The sequence below is a fragment of the Lonchura striata genome, chromosome 2 (assembly GCF_046129695.1).
Source record: "Lonchura striata isolate bLonStr1 chromosome 2, bLonStr1.mat, whole genome shotgun sequence".
In the NCBI taxonomy this organism is placed as follows: Eukaryota; Metazoa; Chordata; class Aves; order Passeriformes; family Estrildidae; genus Lonchura; species Lonchura striata.
In genome coordinates, this window is record NC_134604.1 from 111549815 (window position 1) to 111562237 (window position 12423).

A 12423-nucleotide genomic window follows, 5' to 3' on the forward strand; every position below is an offset into this window, starting at 1 on the left:
GAAAAAAAAAACAAAAAAACAAACAAAAAAACCCCCAAAAACCAAAGGCTGTTTTGACCTGCTCTGAAAGAATCTGCGCCTAACTTACCATTTCTGTTGTCTCTGTGCGCAAAGAGATACATGTCCATATATATATATATTTCCTTTGGTTGACAAAGGCAAAAACAAGATAAGCTTTTTTCTTTTTCTTCCCCAGCCCAGCCCAGCATACTCACGGCTCCACAGGGAATAGGCAAGGCGACAGTTCACTCGGCGATAAAGTTGCTTGTTGATGGGCCAGAGGACCAGCGTGCATAGCTGAATGAAGTTAATGATCAGTCCACTGACAACGAAGACGAACCCAATGAGGAGGTGAACTATGAACTGGGTCTTCAGGAAGGCAATGAAGCCCATGATAACCACTCAGAAGCGTGTGCAAGGGCCGTCACTCAGAATAACTGTCCTGAAAAAGACCCAAACCAACAGAAGAGTCAAATGGAGTGGATTTACAAGCTCTGAGGAAGGACAAAGCAAAAGCCCTGAAATAGTCCAGGCTCATTCGTCAAGAAGAACCCAAACCAATAAACACTGTGCTCTCCAAGCCTGCCTCATGCAGGTCTTCACACAAACTGGTGATGGTGCAAACCCCTGCCCAAAATAGGTAGGAATCATTATTTACAATTTACAGCCCACCAGGAAGATTATTGTTTGCTGAAGAGACTCATCTCACACCTCTCTTCAAACAAACACCACGTAATTGGGAGTTAATGCTGCGAGGAACACAGAGCCCTGCACTCACAGTGAGCAGTGGGCAAACAGGGGCTGTGCCTTTAGGGATTCTCTCCTGAACAGCAACAGGAGGCTCACCCTGCAAAGAGCAGGGCTGCTCACACACAGCATCAGTCTGGCCAACACTAAGGCATGGAAATGGAAATCAGGTATTCTCCCACATTCAAAACCCATGCTGGAGCAGGTTTAATAACTTCTCACCTTGTCAAGCCACAGTTCTGTGATCAAATATACCAGTTAGTGTGGGGGGGAAATGTAAAATGATAAAAAAGCCTTAGGCTATGTAGCAGTAGAAACTTGATCTGGAATGGGCATTGGTGTAGAATCTTGATTCCACCAAATTAACACTTAACTCTGAGCATGTGCCATATTTATACCACGTGCAGAAAGACTGGCAACACCTGAACCAGCAGAATGCCACAGGAGCTTAGACAAGCCTGATCCACCACAAATCCTGCCAGCACAAAGTTAACCCAGCAACTGTATTTACCAAGCCACCAAACTGAGTTTATTGCAAGCCCCACATTATCCAGCACTGGCCTGTTTGACCTGTTGGGTACTGGAAGCCCTGCAAAGCCAGCCAGGCTGTCAAACTACAGCCTCAAGGTCTCACCAAAAAAATAAAAGTTTGACCCTGTTTTTCTGCCACAGCCACAGCTTGCTGATGGTTTTCATCCTCAGCTTTTGCAAGTGTGGCAAATGACCTGACCAAGCAATAGATGGTAACAAATATTTTTGACAAATCAGGCATCCCAAGGTGATGTGGACCTGCTGTCTGAAGAAGTCCCTGCCAGCTGTGAGGAATCAAATCATTTTCACTCACCACCTGCTTATGGTGTGCTGCTATTTATAAAACTCTACAGCAATTTTGTTGTGAAATAAAATGTTTTCTATCCTCTCATCTGCCAATCAGGTACAGCCTTTCAAGGCACAGAGTGTCTAGTTTTTGCACAATTAACATCCATTTGCGTCATTAATAACCTACTCACTTCAGAAGCACATAAGACAGGCAAAAAAATAAAAAAAAGCCTGGTTGAACACAGCCAGTATTGTGCTTACCACAGAAAAGCAAAGCAAACCAGAAGGAATAGCATTGGAGCTCATGATAAATAATCTAAATTCTCCCAGTGTTTTCCTGTAAGGATGAAAGAAACACTTCTTCCACTAATAAATTACTTTAAGAACAGCTGTTGGGAAGCAGAGACTTCTGTTTGAAAAGGAACAAGTGGAGCCCTCCTTCTTCCCTCCCCAAAAGGCTGCAGTTGTCTGACACAGCCAAAACATCACCAGTGTTCACATATTCACATATTGCTTTGTAGGAGGCAGCTGTGGCATCCAGTGACTCTCTAGCACTGGGCTTGTTTGTCTTTTCCACTGGCACGCTCAAATAAATACTGCCAAACATTAAACACCAAGTCCTTCACTTCCAAGAGTCATTCTCTTCATCTGGTGTATCTCAAAAGCCAGCTCAAACAAACAAGAAAAGAACAATTCCCTCCACCCCCACAAGCTATTTCTTAAGTTCTTCCTTGACCTCTGCAGAGCCACTTGCAAGCAGCTTTGCTGATAACTGTGTCCAGTGTCAAACCATTCCAAAGGCCAGATTTGAGGATCCTGGAAGCTCTTCCAACATGATTCTATCTATGACAGTCATTAGAGCAGCACTTACAGCCTTTTTCCACGCAGCCTGGCCCCTCTCAGACAGTGGCACAAAGCACACACAAATGGCACAAGGAGAAACAGGAATGTCAGGTATTATCTATCCTCAAATCAAATGGTTTGGCTCTACCTCCACAGCCTCTTGACTTTGAGCACAGTCTGGGGCTGGTGTTTGTCTCTTATATTAAGAACACTGCTGTTTTACACACCCCCAAAGGACACATTCCTCCTCACATTGCACCAGGATGGTTTGTCCAGCTTTGTTGGACATGGAAAACAGGATTTATCACTCTTGCACCAGCATCCTGCTCCACCAGCTGGGCACCACAGAATCAATAACGCTGGAAAAGCCCTCCAAGATCATTGAGTCCCATCTTTGACCAACCACTAACTCATCAGCTAAACCACAGCCCTAAATCTCACATCCAGTCACTTCTTGAACACCTCCAGGAATGGCAACTCCATCATTTCCCCAGGCAGTTTCAATGCTTAACAACACCTTCCCTGAAGAAATTTCCCCTGATGTCCAATCTGAGCCCTCCTGGCACAGCTTGAGACCACTTCCTCTGGTCCTGCTGCTGGTGTCTGATCCTTCCAGTTTTACTGCTGCATACAGAACCTGCCAGTCTCTGTTCTGACAATCTCACTTACTGTATTTGACTTTTAAGATCATTAGAAGTTAACCTTAATCCAGGAATTCTTTAGTTTTCTGCATCCCTGCCCATGTAGGACAGCCAGGCAATTTAGGGACAGGACAACAGGCAAAAGGTGGCCAGCAGCTGTTGTATCCCATGGTCAGGGTTGGGGGAGGATGGGGAAATCAGTATTTGCTGAAACAAGGAAAAACACCACTTCTGCATTTGACATATGTATTAAGATCAGCTTAGTGAAGTATCTAGGAAGCAAACAGCTGCCCCAGTCTGAGACAGCAAGTCTCAGCACTATTTTCTTTTTTTTTTTAAACCTATCCATATCATCTGCTTTTTTAAAGACCTACTAGTAAAATCTTATTTTTGCCCTTGCTTTCCTTAAACACTGTAACTTCACCACAAAACCTTTATTTCCTCCTGTACAGGCACACTGAGAGCTGTAGGGAATTTTAGTACTCTCCCTGTTTTCACAGGATCAGAGAATGGTTTGGGTTGGAAGAAGCATTAAATATCACCAACTTCCAACCCCAACACCATGGACAGAGACACCTCCCACTAGACCAGTTTGCTCAGAGCCCAGTCCAGCCTGGTCTTGATCTATCTGCCCTGATGAAAAAGTTCTTAAATGCTTTGCATCCTTCAGGGCTCTCTCCCTTCTTTCTGTGCAAGAAAACAGCAAGGAGATAAATGTCTTGGGGTGGTGGGCTGACCCTGGCTGGAGGACTGGTGCCCACCAAGGCCACTCTATCACTCCCTTCCTCACCTGGATAAGGAAAACACAACAAAAAGCTTGTGGGTGAAGGTAAGGACAGGGAGAAATCACTTACCAATTACTGTCATGGGCAGAACAGACTCAGTGTGTGGAAATCACTCAATTTATTATCAATCACAGCAGACTGTGGTGATGAGAAATAAAACCAGACCTCAAAACACTTTCTCTCAACCCCTCCTTTTTTTTTGTTGGGCTCAACTTCCTGATTTTCTGTATTTCCTCCCACCCAGCAGTGCATGGGGACAGGGAATGGGGCTGAGGTCAGACCATTACCCATCTCTGCTCCTTTTTCCTCAGAGTGAAAACTTCTCACACACTTCCCCTGTTCCAGAGGGGAGTCCCTCCCACAGGAGACAGTCTTCCATGAACTTCTCCAATATGAGTTCTTCACCAGCTGCTCCACCCTGGTTCCTTTCCATGGGGTGTTCCTTCAGGAACAGGCTGCTCCAGAGTGGGTCCCTTGAAGGGTCACAAGTCCTGCCAGCAAACCTGCTCCAGCCTGGGCTTCCCACAGGGTCACAGCCTTCTTCAAGCTCTCGTGTGGGCTCCTCCAGGGCCAGCAGGTGGATCTCTGCATCCCCATGGATCTCCCTGGGCTGCAGGGGCACAACAGCCTCGACAGGGTCTGCAGGGGAATCTCCACTCCAGTGCCAGGAGCACGTCCTGCCTCTCCTTCTGCACTGACCTGGGAACCTCCTGGGCTTCTCCCACATACTCACACTCCTCTCTCTGGCCACAATTTCTGCTGTGGAGCTCTTCCCCACCTTCTCTCTTCAGTACACTGCCCCAGAGGTGGTACCCCCACCTCTGATGGGTTCAGCCTTGGCCAGTGGCTCTGTCCTGGACTCGAGGACAGAGTTGTGTCTTGAAGCTCCACCTTCACATGGATTCTCTGCTTTCCAAAAGATACAACGTGCCTCTCAGTAGAAGTCAGAATATCACCTTTCTCCTTTACCCAGCTTTCTACATTCATGATAGTCCTAATGATTAAACTCCCTGGAGACTTCTACCTCTGCCAAATGTCACTGGAATTTGCCACCAAGTTCAAAGCCATTAGAAGGGAGAATGACAGAGAAGTGTGACTGCATTCATTAAGAAATCAATCAAACACACAGCATGCACATTACAGCATTTCATGACACGTAGCTATTTATGAACTCAAAATTAAAAGTTAAGCCACTAATCATTCCACAAGACAGTATATTCACTTTGAACTCCAGTTTTTAATTAATTTCTTGCTGTCTGTCATGTGTGTGCAGTCCCTCTGAAGTTCATGATGTTTGCATGAATATGAGCATGAAATTAGAAACTGGTCCACTGATCCTATACTACAGTCAGTGAGAATTAATGTGCTGGACAACAACAAAAATTGTGGCAGGCAGTATTTACATCTCCAGACCTTTGCCTTCAGCTTTTCTGAACATGCTTTTAGCATCTCTGCTGTGCCATATTTACCTCCACCCATGAAACCAATTACAGATATCTTTTGCCCTGAATATCTTTCCCCTGCCCTGGAATCTGGTGTTTTACCTACTTTTGCTATTTGAGAAATGAGTGAAACTTTTAGATCACTGAATTTTACCTTTTACCACATTTTAAAACCCTGTCTTTTTCAAGTGAAGCTTTCTAAGCCTCCTTGATGTCTGTACAAACTTGTCAAACCCTGCCTCTGAAGAAGGGTTAATGTCAGAAGCAGTACAAAGAAGGAATTTTGTTGCCCATCAGGAGTTTCCTGATGATTTTTCAGAATTCTACAAACATTGCTCATCAAAAACACACAAGGAAAATAAAATCTGTTTTTTATTCAAAGTGATATCTACCTCTTGCATGAGCTGCTTCATGACTATGGGGACAGATGAAAGCAGCAGAAACCAGAAACTCAAGAAAATGGCTTTTTCTGAGTATGCTTTCTACCTGTTCAGCCTTTCTGATGACCAAACTCAGGCTTACTTCTCTTTCAAAAGCATGAAAATCACCAGTCTAAGTGTCTGTTCCCTCACCTCTCCTGAGATCAGAAAATCCAAGAATAATCAGCAGCTCCCCAAGAGTCAGGGCAGAGATATGAGGGACAGCTTCCAATGGCCCTGCCTGTATTTCTTTGTCAGATAAATAAAGTACAGATCCCAATCTGGTTATTTTAGAATCCTTCAGAAATGCTACACTACCACATTGGGGTAGCAGGTTACTTTCCTGGACGTTGCTGGGAAATTCCACACAAAAAGATGTTGATTATCTTATGACCAATGCTTAGAAGTAACTAAGTTACTGCTAAGAAATAATTATTCCCTGCAGAATACACAATACTCTTCTAGCTGGAAGAGAAAAGTGCAGTGGGCATCCAGCTTTTAAAAGCAAAATAATATATTCAGAACAAACAACCCTGATAACAGGAAAATATTCAGGAAGACAACAGGCTCCCACTTCCTGCACTGTACCACATCTCCTTCTGGGATGAGGAATTTGGGAGCCTGACCCCCGTGATGCAGAAGCCACACAAAACCAATGGAGAGAGTATTTAGCCAGGCCTTTGCCCCAGACTTTAAAAAAGCATCCCAAGACTCCTGCCCACTCTGCCATAACACCACTAAAAGCAATCTCCACTACTCAGGCCTCATTTATTTTAGAACCAGCACTGGCAACCACAGGTGTCTAAGTAGGCTGGAAAACAGAGCTTAGATCAACTGCAGTGAGTCAGAGAGAATAAGCAAATAAGCAAATAAGGTGTAACAACAGCTTTGGTACCCATTTGAACAGTCTGTACCAGGGATTCTCCAGAAAAGCTGTAAAAATAGGCAGCTACTCAATTGCATCCCACACAGCATTACAAACTGTCTACTACAGACCCAGCCTTTTAAACCTAAGCGTGACAGAAAGATTATCTTAGTTTCTCACAAAATATAGGTCTAATTTCCCTGAACGTGCCTCAGTGAGATGCAAGGCTGATTCAGAGTTCATTAAAAATCCTGCTTGCCATCAATTTTTTTAATTGACGGGTATGGAAAAGAACCTTAAACTAAACTGAGGTCACAGAGATTAAAGTTTGGTTTTGAGTTGTAAGAACTAGGAATAAGATTTCAAAAAGAAAAACTGGTACCACGATGAAATCAGATGAAAGCTCACTCCTTGAAATGTTGTCCATCTTGGCCTTGAAACAGCACCACAGCCAATTCCCAGAAAAGGTCAAGAGTGGAAGATTATCATCACTATCTGTCTGAAATATATTCCATACTTTGGGCTTGATCTGAAGGCATTCAAGCCACAGAAACTTCCACTCATGTCAATAGGTTTGGCTCAATATCTGTAGAGATTTTTGATAAGAGCATTTCCATCAAATAAAAAGCCTTTGATTTGACTCATCATCCTAATGAGACACCAATACTTTGAGGTTAAGAAAAGAAAGAAAGAAAGAAAGAAAAAAGCTGTGGTTATGTCACTGACATTCATGATCATTTCACAGGCATATAAAATTAGACTTAATGAGAAGTTTTTACATTTCCTTCTTATCTCCAAGATACTGGTTGCTCTAAGAAAAAATACCAAGATAACCAGTTGTCTAACTCGCATTTTGTAGTGAGAAGACCACAGAATATAATAACAAAGGGGGGGAAAAAAAGTATTCAAACAACTCAGTGCAACCAGAAGTGAAAAAAACCAGCTCTCAATACTACAGATCACTGCACCTGAGGGGCTGATTTCCCTCTTCCCTGCCCTAAATTCAACGTTACTGACATGACTGAGCCTCCTCAACAGCTGCAAAAAGCACTGTGCTTATGCCACCACTAGGGATGAAATTATATTTTCTCTAACTTGTTGCTACAATATTACAGCTGAAAACACCAGCAATATTAAAATGGCTGTTTTCCAAATTTAATTTCAACCATTTCCTTGCATCACACTTGGCACAAAAAAGAGAAAGCAAGTGTGCACAAATTCAATTTCTTCTCAGCATACACCCTTTAGTTAACATTGCTTCTATTTGAACAAATGGATTGAATAACCAAAATGAACCCTGACTTGCTCAGAAATCTGCTGGCTGCATGGCAACCCCCACAAGGAAGCAAAACTCCTTGTTGCAGAATTTCTCTCACTGTGAGCACCTCTTTATTGACAAAGAAAATAATGGTATTTTCATAGGGATTTTCCATTCACAACAGGAATACAAGAGAGATTCTGTCACAAGTTCCCTGGGTAAAACCAGCTCAGACAACTTTGATGTCATGGCTGAGTCCCACCAAAGCAGGCTGACTTCACTTTTCCTAGGAAACAGCCTCCCATACTCACAAGACATCACAGGGCTCTGCAGTGAGCTTTCCAGGGAAGGCATCACACAACTTCAACACTTGGTTGTTCAACACTTGTGCACCCAACTTGCTTTTACTTCAGGAAGTCAACCACTGCCTTATGTTTAATAAACTTACACTAGCTCCTATTAGAGTATGTCACTTAAAACTGCTGGTAGGTGTTTGTGTGCTGCTTCTCCCCTGGATACACACATTTGTCATCCCTCAGTCTGCAGTCTCACACTTTTGTTTCACTATGAGCAATGCAAAATTAATTTTTCTTAGAACTATAATTACAAAACCTTAATGGTTATTAAATTTAGGTTAGATAAGAATTGCAAATTTGACACGTTTGCCTCATTTCTCACAGGTTTCAGATGGGTCTTGTGGGTATATGCATATTTACAGATACTTGTGAGAGCTCTTGTAGAACTCAGCCTTAACAAACCTTGTCCCAAACTTGAATATCACTGATCACCAGGGTTTACCCAACTACAAGCATTTGAACTCAAGTTTTCTTTTACCTGCTTGCTATCAGGAGGAAAAGTAAACAGCCTATAACTTGCATACAACCACATAATTAGCCTGATTTTGAAAACCAGGATCACGTAGACACAGATTACTCCTGATTTCATCTTTAGTGGAAGGCACAGAATCATGAGCCAAGGCAAGGGGGATCCATGCTCCCACCAGCACAGCAAGACACAGCAGGATGGAACAGCAGAAGGTAAGCATGACTGCAATTTCAAAGAAAAAAGGATTAAAACCAGGGGAAAATACCAGCCCAATGCAATACATTTATACCTAAATGTACGAGCTAGAACGCTGTCATATTCTGTATATTTTAAGAAATAAATAGGAACAATTATTCAGCTTTGCAAATTCCTCCTGGCTCCAGACAGACAGCTTAGTGTGACTCACTCAGGAATGGTTGTCAAACACCTTCTGCCAGCCTTGTTCCTCCTCTTGGGAACTTTTCAACTTCTCCCTGGCCTTGTTTGCCTGGTGGCAGCTACTCTCCCCATTTGGCCACTCTGGATAAAACTCCCTCAAGGGAGAAGCAGGATGCTAATCCTTGCTAGCTCCTCAGTTCCCTATTCCTTCCCTTGTGCCATACTCTCCTCTTTCTTTCACACACACCAACAGCTTCCCAGGCCTGAGCAAGAGCCCTGCTTTGTGCCACAGTGGGCTGGAGCCCATCCCATCACTGCAGAGTGCTGCAGGCACTGCCTGCCCACCTGGTGTTCAGTTTGTGTGCCAACCCCAGGTTCTGAAATACTGTCACATTTCCAGCTTGCTTTGAGAGCAAAAGCAGGCTGGGAGAAGCTCTTGGAGAGCTCAGCACACTTCAGCAGGTCCACTTGCACTTCTTTACAGGACAGGCAAGTATTTTCAGTCCTGGTAACTGCTCCCTGGAATCTCACCCCGAGTGCAACGGCAGGGTGTCCTGCCCGAGGTAAAACTGGGCAGATTTTGGCAGCACTGGGATTCTCCTGCTGTTGAACACTCCCTTTCTTCCTCAGGCAGGTTCACTCACCAGGGATAAATAAGGAAGGACATCACAGAATCACAAGAATCACAGGATGGTTTGGGTTGGAAGGGACTTTGAAGCTCATCTCATTCCACCCCTGCCATGGGCAGGGACAACTTCCACTACCCCAGGTTGCTTCAAGCCCTGTCCAACCTGGCCTTGGACATCTCCTAGGATGAGGCAGCCACAGCTTCTCTAGGCAACCTGTACCAGGACCTCACCACCCACACAGGGAAGAATTTCTTCCTAACATCTAATCTAACCCTACTCTCTTGCAGTTTGAAGTCATTCTCCATGTTCTGTCACTCCAGCTCCTCTCTGGCTTCATGCAGGCCTCTTCAGATCCTGGAAGCTGCTCTGAAGTCTCCACACAATCTTCTCTTTCTCCTTCTCTTCTCTGAACAGCCCCAAATCTCTCATGCTATCTCCACAGGGGAGGTGCTCCAGTCCTCCTATGAACTTTGTGGCTCCTCTGAACTCAGCCTGACAGCTCCATATCCTCCTTGTGCTGCAGGCACAAGAACTGCACACAGTATTCCAGCTGAAAATTTGGGCTGGAGAAGCAAGCAGAGCACCTTTGGCAAACAGTGCACCACTTTAGCCCTGTACACAAAGGGAGGGATACCTGGGAGAGCCAGGAGCCAGCTGGAGCTCCTTGCACAGCCCACACATCATTTAATGCTGCACTTGCAGTGAACAAAATTGCCACCAGCAGCACCACAAGACATTTACACAGCTTCAAATGCTCATCATGAAAAATAAACCAACAAATCCCCAATAACCACAGAGTTTTACATGCTTTCTACTCCCGAAGTTATACCCAAGGCAGGGGAAATCCTTTCTTTAGTGACAGCACACAGCTTTAGGATGTTGCAGATGTATATTTTACATATATATATACATTATATGTATATATATATATATATACACACATGATATATTCTCATAGGGACCTGTTGCTTGTCCACTTGCTCGTGTTGCTCTCTGCAGCCAAGCCATGCCTGACCAGTTTGTGTTCAGCACCACACTGCTGTGGCTCTGAGGTTTATGGAGAAGGAAGCAAAGTGTTTCCCTGGAAGGAGTAGGATGGAGGGGATGACCAATTTCAGACATGTTTAGTGCTCACAGTGTGGGTACTCTGGAGATCTCATAGATTCAGTAGGTAACACTGTACTGACACACCAAAGAATGCCCCTCAGCCAAAGGCAGGTCTCACTATTAGGGCAGAAATCCCTGGATTTGAAAATCACTTTGCTCATATATAAATACACACGCAGATAAAAAAGCATGCTGAGGTCCAGCAATTTCCATGACAGGTATTGTAGGCCTGAAGGAACTTCATTTTAACCCAGCAGCTATGCTGGTATTTGGCAAGAAATGATCTGTAGAAAATCAGCATTGCAATCAGAGCATGGATCTCATGATTGAAAAGTAATGCCACAATTATTGCTGGCCATAATCAATGCTCTTCTCAAATCAGCTCATCATTTATTCCATCCTGCTGCAGTCTGAACACCTCTGTAAGTGCTACACTGTATCAGCAATCCCACAAATCTGTGATAAAATTTGCATTTGGACAGAAGCACTAATGTTTCTTTTTTACATGCAATGTGGCAAGAGCATCAAGTCCCTTGATTGCTGCCAGTCGAATTTTTCCTGTTAAGTCAATACATGGATAACCAGTATAGAGTAGTAAGAAAGTTAAGATGAACATTTTAGACATACTTTTGCAAAAAGGACAGACAAAAGGAAGCAATTCTTCCAGGTTCTCAACTGGAACAGACTCCTACCCTGAGCTTAACTTCTCAAATCCTAAAAACGTGACACTATTTGGTTTCTCCACTTCTGTTCCCCATGCAGGTCACAGTTATTTCTGCACAGACACCTTGAATATTGTGAAACCCTTCCCAGGCTGGGTGCTGACACAATTCCCATGGCTGTGACAGGCCAGGAGGAGCTACAACCTCCCCCTCCAGATGACATGAGGGTGGGCAAAACCAGCAATAAAGCACATATTGTGAGTCAAAAATACAACTCAGGATTTTAGTTTGATTAAAAGCAAAACAACACAACACATCAGACACTAAAAAAAAAACAAAACATATCTGCTTAAAATGATAGAAGAGGACTGAGACCAAAACTTACAAACATGTTATTTCAGAGTAGTTGGAGTTTTAAGTTACCTCTGCAAGTTCTTCTCATCTAGATGAAAAATGGGTACTTTTTTTATTTTGAAGAACTCAGGACTTCTGCACCCCCTGACTGGAAATCATATCAAGATTTAACCACCAGGAAATCACATTCTGCATCTAGCAGCTCTACTATTTTCAGCCTTTCCCATGGAGAAAATGCTGATATTGACATTTTCCCCTCAAATGTAAGCATTTTCCATTTTTCTTGCAAAGGAAGACTTTTTGCCTTAATTACTTCTGGTTTTGCTAGAGCTAGCAGGTGTAGTGAGTATTTTCTTCATTTTAACTTGTTCATTCAAAGTTGAAAACCCAACTGGGAGTTGAATAAAAAAAAAAAAAAAGAAAAGTCTCTTTCAATCTCTGAATAAAAAGCAGGTGGGAGAAAATGAGGTCTCTGAATTTTAAAGCAGCCAGACCTTCCCTGGCACTTAGGTTTTGTTTTCTCCCTTACACCTGACTGTGGCTGCTCTTTAGTGAGAAGAATACTATCCAGAGTGGATTTTCACAGTAATTCAATATCTTTCCAAAGCCTTTTATTCTTTCTGAAGTTATTAAGACAGACAGTTTGACT

General features: G+C 43.4%; 1 protein-coding gene across 9 annotated transcripts in view; it reads right to left on the reverse strand.

The window, feature by feature from the left end:
* Window positions 1–12423, reverse strand: part of AGPAT3 (1-acylglycerol-3-phosphate O-acyltransferase 3) — an 85471-nt gene that overhangs the window by 15477 nt on the left and 57571 nt on the right. For all 9 annotated transcript variants that reach the window (XM_021540017.2, XM_021540024.2, XM_021540020.2 and 6 more), the window contains one exon: window positions 216–442. In XM_021540017.2, coding sequence (XP_021395692.1) covers window positions 216–393 — 178 coding nt within the window. In that variant the 5' untranslated portion in view covers window positions 394–442. The remainder of the gene's footprint in view (window positions 1–215; window positions 443–12423) is intronic.